We start from the raw sequence: 18,302 nt of genomic DNA on the forward strand, positions 1-18,302 counted from the left end.
AGGAAATCATGTTCGTGTAACTACTTTTAAATATTGTGCTACTGCTATTAGACTAGGGTTAGGGAATCTGTTGAACACTGGTTAACCAGAGAGAGAGAGAGACAGACAGACAGAGAGTGTTTACAGTTTACAATGTAGGAATTTAGCAGTCACTCATCCAAAATTGCAAGGTCAGAGTAAACAATTATTATGTACAAGTGTGTGTGTGTGTGTGTGTGTGTGTGTGTGTGTGTGTGTGTGTGTGTGTGTGTGTGTGTGTGTGTGTGTGTGTGTGTGTGTGTGTTTGTGTGCTTGTGTGTGTGCTTATCATGTAAAGTAATTTATACTCTGTAGTACAATGGTGCTTCTTGCCAAAAAGACCAGATTTTTTTAGCTAACAACGTATTGCAAGTGGAGTATACAATGGAGTATAACAGCTACATCAGATAGTGAATATGAACCACTTGCCTCTGCAGTGCAGTCATTCTCAACCTACAGATTTATACTCACAGTAACCCTTCACTCTGAACTCTGACTGAATCACTTTATTGGCAGTACTGTATGTAGGAGATAAAAATAATTCTGGTTCTGGTGTCACATGAAACATGATAACAATTTACAAGACATATGACAGGACACTTTATAAGATAAACAACAAACAAGTTCACTATGCCTATATTACACAATTAGGTTTACTATATATATATATATATATATATATATATTTTTTTTTACATCAAATGGTCTGCAATTCCTATAGCACCACCTTAACCAAAAGCACTTAACAACTCACCCATTCACACACCGACGGCAGAGAAAGGCTCCACCAATGACGCTCATCGGGAGCAGTTAGGGGTTCAGTGTCTTGCACAAGGATACTTTGACACAAAGCAGGAGGAGCCGGGAATCGAACTAGGGACCTTTCAGTACCCAGGCGGCCGCTACCACCCCTGAAGCACTCTGCCATTATGCCCACACAGACGACTTGTGAGAGGGAAGGAATACCCCATTGGCCTGGCTTTTGGGCTTCAGGCTGAGCTACTCTGAGCTACTCTGCTACACTTGCATTTTGGGTTATTGCAATCAAACACAAAGCTTATAGTTATAGCTCCAATGATGTTCTATTTAATCATGCACTAATCCAAAACTGCACAGTTCACTTTTCTTGGCTAGAGCTGCCACCACACCTTGCTGCCTCAGTGCATAGTGACAGACTGCTACTGTTAATGCTAATGTACTATAGACTACTGTTTATTTTATTTATTGTCCCTGTGCTATATGTTGTTGCTGGTATATTTCTGCACCAATGTGATCAAAATGCAGTCCTTTTCTTTGGTGCTACTTGAATTCCTGCCAGAAGTGAGTCTGATTCTGATGTAAGGCAATAGTGTTGCACCATCCTGGGCTACAGCCAGTAAATCACCACGTCCTTATTTCACCCCAGTCTAGTCCCACACACACACACACACACAGCTACACTGCAGCTCTCACTTCTGGTGATGTCATCGAGAATCTCCTGTTCCCTTTACCTTTCCCTCAATAACTACTAGACTACTATTAATGTGTATACCTGCGGCTGGGATCATCATACATGCAGCGAAAGATTACAGCACAGCCTAATCTATTTGTGTCCTCTAAAGCTTATTAACAGACTAGACTGCAGGCAGGCACACTGCAGAGAGAGAGAGAGAGAGAGAGTGGAGGGGGGTGAGTGTGATTGACTGGTGAGAGAGTGATACTGTAGGTAGAGAGAGGATGCAATTGTAACTGCAAAGCGGTAGCTTTTCTTTCTGTCCTGTGGCTCTACTCTGCCACTGACGCACCTCTCCCTCTCTCTCGCTCTCTGTCTGTCCCTAAGCTCGCTTCACCAGGCTTTCCACTCTGCTGTCCCTCTCTCTACCCCTGTCCTGTCTGTCTCTGATCATCATCCCAACCAACTCCTGCCAGCCGCCGGTTGGACATTTTCAAATTTATTGGAGTTATTTAAGGACAATCGGGGCGGTGGACAAGATGCTGACGTTGCTTACAGCGATGTACATGGTGGTGCAGCGGACGGTGTCCTCGGAGGTAAGAGGCTTCTGCTTGACTACATACACACTGAGAGGCATGCAAACTAAACTGAATGCGTAATGTTACGGTGATGAGCAGATGGTGCACTTGTGTCATGACGACCCAGTGGGTGTATCACGCAGTGGTGTAAAGTAAATAAGTACATGTACTCAAGTACTGTACTACAACTTAGGTATTTTTACTTTCACCCACCCACTACATCTCAGAGGAAAATGTTATACTTTCACTCCACTACAATTACCGTATATGAAAACTTTACTAGTTACTTTGTGGGTTTTGATTATTATTACAAAACATACATTAACCACTTCAGCCCTATAGTGTATATATATTTCGGCCATTTGGAAATAGCAGATCTACAAGTTCACAATGCTTTGCTTTGTGAGCTTGTAGATCGGCTATTTTCAAAATATTTTTTTATACATTTTGAACTTGTGAAACGGGACATTCTGCACAATGAGTACTTTTACTTTTGGTACTTATAAGTATATTCTGATGCCGATACTTTTGTACTTTTAGTACATTTTGAATACGGGACTTCTACTTGTAACAGAGTACAGTATCTACATTGCAGTATTGATACTTTTACTTAAGTAAAACATGTGAGTACTTCTTACACCACTGGGTGTACGCCTATAAAAGGTCCTTATGTGTAGCCGTAAGTTTTCAAGCTTAAAACACAATGTTACGGGCCCCTCATTCATAATGTACGACCCCCCCCCCCCCGCATGCACACGTCCACCTGAGGAAAGTCACTGTCTGTGACCCCCGTCATCATTAATTCATGGAGTGTCTTTGACCGTGGCCGTGGCGAGGGTGTTCATTGCACAGCAGCAGTACTATAAGTACCAAGGACAGCTCCTTCACTGCAAAGCAGCCTCTATATATTCCGTAGGATGCTGTCGCTTGCCAAAAAGAACAGATACCAGCAAGAGCTGGGGCTGTCACGATTACAAATTTAAGTTGACGAATAATTGTCACTCAAATAATTGCGATTAACGATGTAATTGTGTGTTTGGCATTGAACATTAGAACATATGAATACAAATGTAATTTCTGTTTTCCTTTTAGGCTTCGTAATAACAAATTGCACATATGAAACATACAAAGAAATGATTGACATATTTAATAATTAAATAATTATTAAAAGTAGCGTAATAAGCTTGTAGATATGCTATTTCTGCTTTTTTTTAATATTTGAAAATGTGTGAAAATCTCGTCAACGATTATGACGATTATGCAATAGTTGTGACAGGCCTAGCTAGAGCGAGCGTTAGCTTGTAGATCTGATCTTTCTGGAAGAGCCTATGAATTCAGATTAATTAAGCCCCCGGGGCGGCCATAGCTGAGTGGTTAGTGAGCCCGCCTAGGGAGCCAGAGGCCCTGGTTGCCCCAGGTTCGATTCCAGGCCATCCCAGCATATGTGTCGATGAAATGAAATTTGTCCCTGAGCAAGACTCTTAACCCCTAATTGCTCACAGGTTCTCATTGGAAACAAGACCGCAAGGACTTTCATGAACGACCTGTTAAAAGGAATTATCCTTTATCCTTTATCCTTTATCCCACTACACAACATAATGTGATACGCACCGCCCCAGTTCCCAAGAATCAGATCCAGATTTGATGAATTTCCATATAATTATTAGAGCTGTATAAGAGTACGAAGATACGGTCATTGGATGTTATGGAGCCTACTGTATACAAATAATCTAACCCACGTCATGTCATCAAATGACTACGGATTCTCAACCACAAACCCTACTCTTAAATTAATTGGACACAAGTTGGCTGTATAGACTTCTATAGGATAGCCGATCTACAAGCCCACAACAATGCAAAGCTTGTAGATCTGCTATTTTTGGCCAATGTTCCCCCCATGATATAGGATGCTGGGGTTCAAGTGCATGGCTAAAGGGTCCGGGGACACCCTCCCCAGCCAAAATGATTGGTATGGGCCTACTTGGGAACCAAAATGGACTCCGTTTCTAAAACTCAGAGAGTTCACAAATGGAAGCAAATGGAACCATTTGATTCTATTTGTACACTTCGAGTGAAATGAGGACAATGAGGATTTTACATTATAGATCGTGGTCCCAGAGATAAAAACAAAAACAAACTAGAAAAAGTGCTCCTCGGCACTCCGCCAGGTCAGGTACGTTATTCTGGCCTCCTTGTGGTGCTATAATAGGCCAATGTGAAAAGGGTGCCAAGGGTGCATTTATTCTTGCATTAACACTGCATTCATGATTTGAGGCATTTTGTTCCAAAAATGTGTTTTGCTAAATTAGACCTGCTGGTGGCGCTATAACAGGCCAATGTGAGAAGGGTGGCATTTCTTCCTCGGCCTAGTGGGAATGTGCGTGTGAAATGTCACGGAAATCCCAAGCTGTGTGTATACTTTGAGGCTTTTTGTTCAAAACGGACCAATCCTGCAAACTTTGGAAGCCAACCTTAGGCAATGAGGATGGAATATGGGGAATCGGACAGATCCGTGTTGATCACATGACTATAGTGATACTGTGTACCGATTTGCATGACGTTTGGATAACATTTGGTTGGTTTTGCACAAATCGGCCTCCTGGTGGCGCTATAACAGGCCCATGTGAAAGATTTGGGGCAGAGGTTCTGAATTGGCATCCAGGGAGTGTGTGTGCACAGTTTCGGAGCGACCGGGCCAACGGTGCCGGAGATTAGCTGGTGACAGACGGACACACACACGGACGGACACACACACGGACACACGGACGGACGGACAAGGGGTAAAACATACTCTCTCGCCATGCCTTCGGCCTGGCGGAGACAATAACAACAACAATGAAACTCATGAAATGGTGTTGACCATGGCCAAAGGCCAGACTAGGCCTATACATGCATATTTTAATTAAAAAGGTTGAGAACCAGATATAGCAGGGGTTGACACTAACGGTTGCCCGACTGCCCGTGGCAAGTAAATAAAACTTTCGGGCAAGTGGAGTTTGCTTTCAGGTTGCCCGACAGGCAAGTGCATTCTGTCTTCATAAATGTTATAAGGTATATATGGAGAACAATGCTACCTTTTTACAACTAGCAGTTGCACTCATTCTGTTTTTTCAAAGTGACTGTTGCCACTCTGCAGCTATATTAGCTAAATTTACTTTTCGGGCAAGTGGGCATGACCTTTGGGCAAGTAGAACATGACCTGTACTTGCCCAACGGGCAAGTACAGGTCTTGCCTCCGAGACCTTAGTGTCAACCCCTGTATAGGCTACTCTGCAGTGTTTGGAAACATTAACTAGTAGATATGAACTTGGCCTAGTGTGACCTCCTCACCTCTTACCTTGATGTTATCTGTGGTATATTAGGCCTGCAGTTTCTTCATTTCTGTTGAATCAGTGATGTGATCGCTGATCAGTGGTTCAAAACCCACCGCAAACTGTGACGTTTTGTCCATGGATAACCCATTGAAGCCAGTATGGGCAGCTGAATGTGTGCAACACGTGCATATCCAGGCTATTCTCTGCCGATGGATAAACAGAGGTATAAAGATCCTTCAGATCAGTTTGTAGACCTTTACTTAAAGGAGTAGTTCACCCATAAAATGACCTATTTTCTATCAATTACAGACCTTATGAAGCCTTGAATTCATAGAGATTTTTTGTCGCATTCTTAATAAAGAATTACAATAACGCTGTTAGCAGCAATAGCTAACACGATGTATACGATCCCATCCGGTTCAAGATGTTGCGTAATGTTGTAGAAATGTTGCGCACAATGCGCAGTCATTTAGTGTGCATCAAATATGCGCCAAAAAGCGAATACAAATGTATGCTGAACAATTTAAAGTAGACTATGCAATGGCTACAGGCATGATGGATTTTTTTGGGCAAATTATTTTGGGAAATTGGACACGTAGTCTGCTAGAACGAAGCTCAACAAAGAATGCGGATAAACAGGAAGTGGCAAACCACAAGCCAATTGTAATAATAGATAACCTTAACTTGCGCATTCTTGCGGACATGCCGCACCATAAAAGCCATAACTGTAAAATAACAAAATCTTATTTTAAAAGTTGCACAGTAGGTTACTTACCACTGCAGTCTGCTAATCACCAAGATACAACAAGCACAGTACCACGCTGAGCCAGACAGTGTTACAAAATCAAATGCTGCCTCTCTGCTGTAAAAATGCATAATGTGTCACAACAAAAGGCAACCCGTGCCAGAGCCATGCCCTTCTGAGTTGTATCCAACAACCACAGGCCTTCATCAAGCAAGGCCAAAACGCATAATCAATGAAAACACACCTGTTTTTTTTGGTGCCGGAAGAAAAAACTCAAAAATATTTATATCTATTAATTTAAGCCTCGAATCAAGCCATCACGAGATGACATGAATCATGACCATAAAACGTTTTTTTCTGTGATTTTTTTTTATTTTATATTTAATTATATGATATACTATATTTAATAAATACCCTTTGTTTTGCCGTTTTCAACAAAAAAAAAATCACAGAATCAAACGTTTATGGTCATGATTCATGTCATGTCATGATGGCTTGATTCGAGGCTTAAATTAATAGATATAAATATTTTTGGAAATGTCAATGGAAAAATGCATTGAGTTTTTTCTTCCGGCACCAAAAAAAACAGGAAGTGGGCGGGAACTGCGACGCTCTATAGGTCTGTCAGGTAAAAATCCAATAAGCAAAACCAGCATAGAGAAATAAACAATGTCTTACTTACAGTCCGTCTCTTTTTTCGACCCTGCAAAGTCATCCACTACTTCATCGAAATCAAAGGAACATATCGTTGCTGTCGGGCAGAAACCAGCTAACTCCATTTTGACGCTTTTGCATTTTCTTGCCATAAATCAGTGCCATTGAACACCCTTTACGTCTGTGTGTTGGTAAAAAATATATATATATATATATATATATATATATATATATATATATATATATATATATATATATATATATATATATATATATTTGAACCAATGAAAAGTATTAAAAAGTGCTTCTGACAAAACCAGCTAACTCCATTGGATCCTCAAACTTTCTGCTAAACCAAATGGTGGGTGGAGTTAGCTGGTTTAGCTGACTCCAGGCCCCATCCCCTTTTGACCTACAAGCTCACAATGAGGTTGGAGGTCCATTCAGCTGTTCTTATCAATGATGAACAAAACCTAACTCTACTTTTTGTTTTGTTTTTGTCATTTCCTGAAAAATTTACATTTTGGAGTTTGCTAGTTTCTGCCCGACAGCAGAGATATGTTTCATGTAGCCTCTTTTGCGTCTTTTAGCTTTTTAGCTTTCCTTTAGGAAGCCCCGCTCGGCGCTCTGTACACCTCTCTGTGATCCATACCGGTCGGGTCCGTCCGTGTCAAATCTTACAAAACTGACTGCAGATCAGTAGGCTACTCTGTGTGACGTTAACGACAACCAATTTGGAAAACGGCCGCCACAATCAGTCCCAATAATCTGATTGGACATAACACACAGGCTGCATGTGTCACGAGCATGGTCACGAGGTATTAGGTAGCAGGCAGGCATATCAAAATGAAATGCTTCTATTGTTTGTTTTTAGACATACTGTGTTTAATTGTATATAAGTTAACCTACATTTATTTATATCATTATATCACCATGGTCATGCTTAGTTAGCAGAGAGCTTGATGTTGAGCTTTTACTGCATAATTAGGCTACAATGATAACATAAATAATGTATTTTCTTATAGTTCTTATATCTATAATTGTACAGTATAATTGTTACTTATAAGCAGATCAGTATGTTTATAATGCATTATAGACATGGGATGCATATCAAGTGTTACCAAAAATCTAATCTAAGCCCATATCCCATTCCCCACCCAACACAACAATGATCCGGAGATTCTTAGTCAGGGTGGTGGTCCCTGCTTCACAATCAGTTGAAAACCCCTGCACTATGACTAAGGGTAATAAAACATAAGAAAGATATGCCATTTTCTCAACAGTTATTACTTAAAATAAAGCAAAATTTGTGCTTTATTTTAAGTAATACATATTTTTTCGTGCTGTACAAAAAAACATAATTGCAATGCTGCCTGAAACAAGTATAATCAATTATATCAACATAATCACTAATCTAGTCCGTAGCTTCAGGAAGGAGCTTGAACTGCGCTATTAATTGTTAGGTGGTTGTATTTAAAGAAATATACCTATACCTCCTGGTGGTCAGAGGACCCTAGGAGGGCTAGGGGTCCTGTTAATTTACGGCCTTCAAGGCCTCAAAAGGCCCACTTTGAGAGGTCCCCTGGGGGGACCCTGAAGGGCCCCAGGAGCCCTTGTCAAGGCTTCAAACCCAGCGAGAACCACTGCTGTAAATACAGAGGAGGGGCCCAAACATTTGATATTGATTAACCTATACTAGAGGTGCACAATATTGTTTTTTTGAAACCAATACGGATATCGATAACTTCCTGCTTCTCAAGACTGATACCGATAACCGATAATAAATACAAATATATATACATAACATATATAAACAAATTCATAAACATATATATTTTTAAAAGGTATATGAATCTGTAGTATTAGCCCACCTTAAGGTAAGAAATAGTGGGCAAAGGTGGATTTAACATTGCTTTGACCTAAGCAAATACATCATCATCATCATCACTATTAAAACAAAACCATAGAACTTGACATTAACTTCTTGAGGCACTTGTCCTTCGGACAAGTACATTTCCCATTCATTTGTCCAGGCACTAAAGTTACTTGTTTTACTATTTATTGTGTAGCAATAAAAGACAATATGCCTCAAAACACTGACTTACAGTTGAATTATTGGCAACTAAAGAAATAGGAATTCAAGAGATTAAAGGGATACTTCACTTTCACATAAAATAAACATTAAAAATATATATAAAAAAATAATGAAAGAAGTTATGGCAAAATAAAGGCCCCCTCACACATTAGTAGGACACTCTAATGCGTGAGGGGGCCATGAATTTTCCATTACTTTTTTCATTTATTTTTAATATATTTTTTAAATGTTTCCCCCCGCCGAAAGTGAAGTATCCCTTTAAGACCAATTGTGAAATGGGACCCATTTCTTGGGCTTAGGCCTAAGCCTACGTATACATAGGGCTGAAGTGGTAATGTATATTTTGTAATAATAATCAAAATGTACAAAGTAACTAGTAAAGTTTTCAAATAATTGTAGTGGATTAAAAAGTATTATATTTGCCTCTGAGATGTAGAGGAGTAGAAGTTAAATCATTGAAAAGTGCAAATACTTCAGTAAGTCAAAACACCTCAACATTTTTCTTAAGTACAGTACTTGAGTAAATGTAGTTTACTTACTTAACACCACTGGCTTTGTCCACACTTGCAGAATCCAAGTAGTGCTTCTGCCTGCTGCAACTTCCAAGACAAGGCTGTGCAGTTCCGGCGTCAACCACTAGGTGCCAGGAAAGCTTAGGTTACATTTCTCAATGAAACCAGAGGAGCTTTCGCTACTGCTCCTTTTCAGAAGTGTGTCTGCCATATATGGAGAGGCGGGGGGCGTGGTTTAATAGGAACAAGGAAGCAGTCTTCCATGGGGGATTGAGTTCTCTTGCGTCGAGTCGGAGCGTTAAAACCGGTTAAAACGCCCCGCATCCTTGAAAAAAGCAAGACTACAAATCCCAAGCATCAGAGATCAGCCGGTCACCTACCGTATGACAATCCAACAGAGGTGACCCCAGTCTGTCTAGTCCAGAGAGGGAGAACACAGAGCAGTCCTTTACAGTCATAATAACAGGCACTACATCACCATCATCCGCTAACGAAATGGTAAGATGGATGCTAATTTGTTTAATGGCTGACATTGAAGAATGTGTGTGTGTGTTGTTGAAGATGATGATGCCGATTAGAGCACGAATGTTCTTGACAATGAACCTGAATGAAGTGCATGGATGTTATAAAGAAAGCGGCCAGTAGTTGACATTGAATGGAGGGCGACGCGGACGCATCATTGTTGTTTAATCCCAATTTTATTAATGATTTTTAAAGTTTGCTGAAGGCATTTTTTGGAAGCTGTGAAGCAGTTGATGCGCCATTTGCCCAGAGGAGACATTTATTATCGTTAAACCTTATTATTAGCGCAGTTAAAGATGGAGATGGTGAATGAAGGTGATGAATAAAACAAAGTGGAAGGACACTTTGTTCAAACGGCGGCGATGCCATTTGATTTCTGCGGCCTAATTGTGGGCTATGGATGGAGTATTCATTCATTCATTATAGGTAACACGTGTTGTGCGACAGGCCTGCAACACAAACGCTAATTGGATTTATCAATTATAAATTTATCGATCAATTAAGATGAATGATTACGTGAAATACGTGTTACGTGCATTTGGATGCAGTTACTGGCTCCCCGCTTTGTTTCCTCCATGATCCATCTATGTAGGTCAACATGGCATTATTGTTTTCTGTCTTTTTGGTTCTAGGCCGAACCTATCCGTGTTCTGGTGACCGGTGCAGCTGGACAGATCGCATACTCCCTTCTGTACAGCATCGCCAAGGGAGATGTGTTCGGACTTGAGCAGGTAAGAATTAAAAAGTACCTTTTAATATAATATCCAACCAGAGGATTATTATACACAACAAGCAGCAGCATAATTATTCCTTTTAAACCAGCTTTGGTTCATAGATTAAACAGCTGGGTGACCTACTATGTTACATAATGTGTGAATAATACATGTGTGTTCTTTTTACATGGGGACACCGCCTTCATTAATATATATTTACTGTTCCCTTGCAATGAATGTTAAGCACTATGCAAGTGTATTTAGGCCTTATATGATGCTGCTTCAAAATGACACTACACAAGTTTCAACTGTTCATCATTACCTTCATATGGCTTATAAAGTGGTTCTGAAATGATGTTTGCATCTGTCTGGTCTTGTCCACAGCCTATCATCTTGGTCCTGCTGGATATCCCGCCCATGGTGCCGGTTCTGGATGGGGTTGTTATGGAGCTGCAGGACTGTGCCCTCCCACTCCTGAGAGGCAAGCTATGCACACTAATATTCTGCTGAGTCATTGGCTGAGAACACATGGGGAACATGTGTAGAGGTGCAACAGTTAATCGAACTAATCGATTTAATTGATTATTAAGAAAATTATAGATTCTTAACCGATCCCGATTTGGGCGCGCCATTATAGGCAAAGTTTTAAAAAAAATTACAAAATATTTCTCAGTGTAAATAGCTGATCTACAATCTCACAACGCATTGTAGATCAGCTATTTACACTATAGCTCAGCTATTTATACTATTGCTGAACGACACTGTTGTTAAGTCGTTAAACATGCTTGATTATTCGAACAAGTAATCAATGCAATAATCATTAAGAAAATGGTCGATGGTTGCAGCCCTAAACATGATGCTACCATATCATATTCTGCATGGCTCTGGTATGTACTCATCTGGCATGGTTATCTGCAATGCACCATCCCCCACCCCATCCATCCTCTTCCCTCCCCATCTGGTTAAAGTTTTGGATGCTTTGGACACAGTGTAGCCTAAGCTCTGTGTGTACCCACGTTTTGTCTGTGTCTTCACACACACACACACACACACACACACACACACACACACACACACGTATACACACACACGTGGAGGATGGATGCTTGGAAATTATAGAGTGCGTGCGCACACATGAACATTAGTGCAAATATGTAAGTTTTCTTTTCTAGCCTATTAAAGATGCAGCCTCTTGCTGCAAAAGTAGGAAGGAGTGTCAGCTGCAAGGCCTGCTATTGGTCGGTTTCATAAGGCCTCATGGGGGAAACTCCAGCCAATGGTGTTAGTGGTGGGACAACAATAGGGGAGTGGGCATTCGGGGCGTCTCCTGCACCAGTGAACCCAGACTGGAGTCCAATCAGATAACACCAGTGTCCATCACAAATGACTAGAGACCCTATTCTATTTATCAACACAAGCAGTCCCCTAGGAGAGATTTCAAAGAATGTATTCATTATTATTTTTAACCCATGAAGACCTGAAGCCGATTCTACGAATGTTTTCTGAAAAACTTGTGTTGATTTATCAGTGGTTCTCAAACTTAGTCATGTCAAGGACCCCCATCATTATATGCATTTGGCTGCCGACCCCCATCTCAAAATATTTTGTTCCAGGAACCCCCGGAAGCAAAGATTTTAGTTAGAAATGTTTGCTTTGAAAATATATATATATTCAAAGATTTGCACATATTGTCAATAATAAAAAAAAATGGCAGATCTACAAGGTCATAGTGCGCCATGAAGTGACGCGCTATGAGCTTGTAGATCTTCTATTTTTGAATAGCCAACCAATGTGCTATCTATATGTATAGTGCTAGCTAAAATGACACAGACGCTTTCCTGGTTTTGATGGGTTAAATCTGCAGTATATTTTCTTACACTGAAATTCTTTCAACCAATATTAGGATCTTAATTGATCTCTTTGATCACGCATGCTACTGTTCATCAAGTAGTTTTTAATGCGTTTTGAAGTAGCAATAAAGCAACTTAATTCTAACAACAAGAGATTGCTAGTAGATAATTAACATCCGCTGCAGAGTAACGGAAATCAAACCATTCCTGTTAAAGTAATCCCAAGTTAATGATTCCCTCCCTAATGCCCCCACAGAGGTGATCCCCACCTCTGAGGTCGAGGTGGGCTTCAAGGACCTGGATGCCGCCATCTTGGTGGGCTCCATGCCCAGGAAGGAGGGAATGGAGAGGAAGGACCTGCTGAAAGCCAACGTGGCCATCTTCAAAACCCAGGGAGCCGCCCTGGAAAAATACGCCAAGAAGACAGTCAAGGTGACTTGAGTGTTTATTATTCGGGGTCCACCGTTGTTGCACTGCCTGGGCAGTCCTGCTATTAGGAGCCTGCTAATAAAGATTATAGAGGTAGGAGAGAATAGCAATGGGAAAATCTCTTTGTGGACTTGGGTGTTGGAGAATATAATATTATTAATAACAATCAATTTAATTTGTAGTGTTCTTTTCATTAAAAGTAAATCTCAAAGTGCTAACAGATGTTATGCGGTGAATAAAAAGTCAACTAAGATGGATAAAACACAGAAAACGGCCTTCTTAAAAAAAGAGAAGTTGATTGTTTAACAAACACAAAGTTAAGACACAAACAAAGGGCCATTTTTGTCTAAATTAGACCAGACCTAAGCTAGTCTGAAGATGCAGGAAATGAAACCGCTTTCACAACTTCTTCCGTCTCCAGAGACAAAGGAAACCCTATTTAACTCGGTCCATGTTGAAAGGTATCATTTAGTTCCGTTCCACCCACAGCCTAGCACCTAGTGTTGGAACGGCTCCACATATTTCCACAGCTAAAAGCCTGGGAGGACTGGCACGATTCCAAAGCTAAGGGATCAAGTTTTCCTTTGCGTAATGTTGTATGCAGTAAGCTAAAGGATCAAAGTTTCTCTGTGCGTAATTCTGTATGCAATGAGTACACAACAGAAAGGTCTGCCGCGTCATGAGGGCCCCTGTGGCCTACAGTATGTCCTTGTTGCACCCTAGCTTCACTATGATGAAATAACCTTCACCTCCCCAGTGACCAGTTTCATACCGTTCACATGCCAGGAATGTGTGGAGAATATGGAACGGGCTAGTCTTTAAAGTAAAGGTCCCATTTTGGTCAAACACATGTTTTAACTTTATATTGTATATTTGCATTTGTGTGGAGGTCATTAATGGTCAAGCAGCCATATTTGCTGCCCTGTGTACCAATGTTCTCTTTTAAATCCCTTATGGTAATTGTAACTATGGATGTGCAAAATCTACTGTTCTTCTTGGGACAGATTTGTTTAAAAATCGCCTCACAATGAGCCTGGGGAGGTAGCATAAATCCTGTTAAATAATGACAAACTGCAAGGCAACAGGAGAATAGTTGTGTTTATTTGGTATTTAGCCTTGATATTTATTTTATTAGTATCAATGTAGTATTGGTGTCTAACCCCCATTGGCTTTCAGAACATTAATGTATGATTGTGCAGTAATTGCTGTGGCGTCGTGTTCCTCAACAATAGCAAACACTATTATGCAATCAAAGTAAGATGACTTTCAATGTGTGTGAAAGCTAAATGCAGAGCATGAGATTTTCTTCTCCAGTTTTAGCTGCAACCACACGGTATAAGCTACTTGGTTAGTGGGCCTGTCACAAACTGAGAGCTAGTTGCGGCTTATGACGGATTAAGTGCTTGTTCACTTGAATAGTTGAACAGGTGCTCTTTGGTTTTCGATACAACAGACACTGTAGGTTTGACAAAACTAAGGAAAACTACAATTAAAATAAGAGATGTTCTTACGGTTCAAAGCTAGAAAAAGTAGAAAAGCTTATCCTTACTTACCTACCTTCCTCCATCTGCTTACCAGGTCTTGGTTGTGGGAAACCCGGCCAACACCAACTGCCTGATCGCCTCCAAGTCCGCTCCCTCCATCCCCAAGGAGAACTTCTCCTGCCTCACTCGCCTGGACCACAACCGGGCTTCATCCCAGGTTAGACTACCAACACACACTGTCAAATCCAGAGAGTTAATTGAACTCTGATGTAAATAAAAAATTACCAGTATTTTTACACTTTCAGACTTAAATTAACTCTGTGGATTTCACCGTGCACATGTATGACGAGTGCACACATGGCTGATTTACGAGCCTTGACTGTAGCGTAACTCCAGTGCAATTCCTGACCTGTAGGTGGCGATGCGTTGCGGTGTGGCTGCCAACCATGTGAAGAACGTCATCATCTGGGGCAACCACTCCTCCTCCCAGTACCCCGACGTCCACCACGCCAAGGTCAACGTGGGGGGCAGCGAAAAGGCTGCCTTCGACGCCGTCAAGGACGATGCCTGGCTCAAAGGAGACTTCATCTCAGTCAGTGGAATTTCATTTTACACTTCATCATTACAAGAATGTTTTATTATGTTCATACAACTCACAGGAGTGCCTTTGGATCTAAAGTGCCATCCAGTAGCCCCATACACTTGAGTTGCTGGGATCTGGTTCTGATCTGATCTGGATTTATATATTATGACTTTGAAGGCTGGCCCGATTTGATAAAAATATAAATGTATTATTTTTAAGGTCACCTAAGAAAGTCTTAAAGGAATAAGACAAGAAAGTTCCGATGGTGGAAAAAACTCTTAAAACAGAGGGATAAAAGAAGATGGCTTCTTTAAAAAAGAAATATATATATATATATATATATATATATTTTTTTTTTAATTTTTTTTTTCAACATTGAGATCTGTTGGCTACTGTTAAACTACAAAGCAACCCCTTTGTTCTTTTTCTAAACGTTCCCTTTTGTCCTCTCTCTCCCTCCTGTCCAGACGGTTCAGCTACGTGGTGCAGCTGTCATCAAGGCCAGGAAGCTTTCCAGCGCCATGTCTGCCGCCAAGGCCATCTGCGATCACATGAGAGATATCTGGTTTGGGACCAAAGAGGTCAGTCTGAGTCTACAGCGGCTGTGTCTCAAACAGTTATCTGATTAGCCACTATCCAGCAAAAGCAACGTTTTTGCGTGGAGGTGCCTGGAAATGAATGTGATTGAGATGGACTTCTCATCTCTTTTTACTACGTTATTTTTATTGTTTTAATATGCTCACCTTTGCCCATACTGAAAAAATATTTAGTTATTTACTTCCAGTTTAAAGTGAAAACATTACGGGCCAAATGAAGGCACTCTTCATATTATTCTGAATGGGACTGACCTTAATGCCTTACTAACCTTAGGCAGCATGTTTTCAATTTGAGACAGCCAGTGATGGATATAGATCAGGGTTTCCCAAACCTTTTCAGCAAGACACCACAAGAGAAATGTGGTGTCTCTCCAGCACTGAAACATACAAAAATACAGTATGAATTAAGTCCTATTAAAAAATATTGATATAGTGAAAATAGCCAATTGTGAGCTTGTAGATAGGCAGTTTTCACTATGAGCTTGTAGATCGGCAGTTTTCACTATGTATTTTTTTGGGACATTTTCTTTCTTTTAATCTAAATCTTTGAATAAAGTAAATTGTAGGAAATTAAATTATTAATGCAAAGACATCATATAAACGAGTAGTAATACAAAATAAAAATATGTACAGTAAACAGTTGGGGTGGGGGGGGGGGGGTTTAGGCTTTGACTTTTTACAGGGGCCAGTTCTGAATTGCAGCCAATTATTATTAAATTATTATTATAATTAAAAAAATTATATTTACTCGTGATCCAAAAATGCTGGGCCTTTAAGTCTCTAAATGCCACCTCAGTTTATCGTGATGATCATCTTTACAACAATCCAGAACATGTTTTATGATAACAAAACATCCGCTTTTGTCACAGAAACTAAAAATATTACAGAATAAAAAAAGAAGTCCCATTCACACACTGTAGGCGGCCATGCAAGTTGCCAACCTGTTCTTGGGGAGCTGTTACTGTAGGTGTTGATTATGTAGGAAGCCTGGTTGCATTGTGAGTGACTGTACATTGTTGTCTATCAACAGAGCGAGTTCATCTCCATGGGTGTGTATGCTGGTGGAAACAAATATGGAATCCCAGAGGACCTCATCTATTCATTCCCTATCGAGATCAAAGTGAGTTATCTGATCAGATGTTGCCAAGCCATTCACAGCAAATGTGTTTCTCTTGTTCATAGCATTTTGCTGTAATTAAAACTGCTCATGAATTTTGGATGTAGAGCATTTGTGTAGTAAATCCATTCAACCTCTGAGCAAGAAGCATATTCTGTATAACTGGGTGGATGCTTTTGTCCAGAGAACCTCCCAGCACCACTAGGTCATTCATGACACTCCTGTATTATTTTATGCCAGTGGCATCAATGGGAATCAAACCGCTAATAAAAGGAGACCCCTAGTGCAGCGTTATTATGCTCATCCCATTGAGCTATGCACTGAAGGGAAGCCCCAACCCTTGATAAGTTAGTGCCTTACTCACAGAAGATAAATGCCTAGTAAATTTAATGGGAAGCAAGGAACTTTCCCTATATTTAACGTGAATCATATAATTCTATTGTGAGCGCAAGTACAAATCAGACCTAGCAGTACATGGACAGGAGATAAAGCTCACCGCTTTATACAAAGGAAGCGGATAACATCGCAAAACATGTCATAGTAGCGAGTTGCATCATAGACCTAATGATTCCTCTCATCTGCAGAACAAGACCTGGAAAATTGTCGATGGACTGCCCATCAACGACTTCTCTCGGGGCAAGATGGACGCCACAGCAGCTGAACTGGTGGAGGAGAGAGACACCGCAATGGCCTTCCTGTCCCAGTGACTCCCATCTCCTTCTGACCCTCAGCAGCACTTAGATCCCTCAAATGCTCCCAGCTCGCGGCTGTGACAATGAGCCCTCCAATCTTAACGTTCCACTGGTGTCTGCGAGTCACCTCTCTCTGTGTGTAAATGTGTGTCTGTTTCAGTCGGCCACCTCTTCGGGTTTTAGGAGAACCTGCGTAATGACCACAATCTGGCCTTCTGTCTGGAAGCCACTGAGAGGTTGTCCGTGTTGGTAGTTTATAATGCACAATATCTGTCCAGAAACTGTAAGGGAACATGTCATTCAACAATAAAACAAGATGACTGATGAACCTGACTGATCAATGTTTACTGGTTATTAAATGGTCTCATTAAAGGACGGCTTCACCCATTTTCAACCTTTTTCAACACTAATGCTCATGATATTTTTTGTCTACTCGGTCTGTCTCAGAGGACGGCTGTAGAATGGTAACTGCAGGCTTTCTATTCCTGGCAAGTTTACGTTCTATAATGGAAGCCATTTGTTCTTGTGTAATAAAAATCAAAAATTTGAAATCTTTCAAAAGGAAACATGCCTAATGATGTCATTCGTAGGCAGGTTTTGAAGTGTCCACAGCCCTCCTATGAGGAAAAAAGGCACTATTTTATCATGAGCATTTTTCAGGACCTTTTTATATGAAGTTGTCCTTTAATGTCATGATGATTTCTTAATATGTTATGCTTTGGGTATTTTTCAAATCCAAAGCAAAGTTAATATCCTAGTTCAATAACTTGAGTGATGCCTTTAGGCAGTTTGTCTTTCTACTACCAGGTTATTCTTTAATTCAATCATTCACAAGTCATGACTATTATTTTACCAGATTCTTTTTTGTAGAAAAGACCTTGCCAATGTTAAAGTGGTAAGTGTAATCAAATCTACTAGCAAGTGATTAACAATTTGCTTAGTTGTTAGCAGCTGTCTGTCTTGCAAAT

General features: G+C 40.5%; 1 protein-coding gene and 1 long non-coding RNA gene across 3 annotated transcripts in view; both read left to right on the forward strand.

The window, feature by feature from the left end:
- LOC308100615 overlaps positions 1-18,302 on the forward strand; it is a 307,745-nt gene that overhangs the window by 267,591 nt on the left and 21,852 nt on the right. The window lies entirely within an intron of this gene.
- LOC308100558 (malate dehydrogenase, cytoplasmic-like) lies at positions 1,768-17,667 on the forward strand. 2 transcript variants are annotated; one of them, XM_080449625.1, is made up of 9 exons: positions 1,768-2,046; positions 10,503-10,601; positions 10,968-11,064; positions 12,690-12,865; positions 14,441-14,563; positions 14,762-14,938; positions 15,397-15,510; positions 16,556-16,645; positions 17,227-17,667. In XM_080449625.1, exons 1-9 carry the CDS (start codon positions 1,990-1,992, stop codon positions 17,347-17,349), a joined length of 1,056 nt encoding a protein of 351 aa, XP_080305751.1. In that variant the 5' UTR covers positions 1,768-1,989; the 3' UTR covers positions 17,350-17,667. The 2 variants fall into 2 exon arrangements, with proteins under 2 accessions (XP_080305751.1, XP_080305752.1); XM_080449626.1 differs by lacking the exon at positions 1,768-2,046 and adding an exon at positions 9,720-9,846.

The sequence above is a fragment of the Gymnoscopelus braueri genome (genome assembly GCF_963280865.1).
Source record: "Gymnoscopelus braueri genome assembly, chromosome: 2".
NCBI lineage: Eukaryota > Metazoa > Chordata > Actinopteri > Myctophiformes > Myctophidae > Gymnoscopelus > Gymnoscopelus braueri.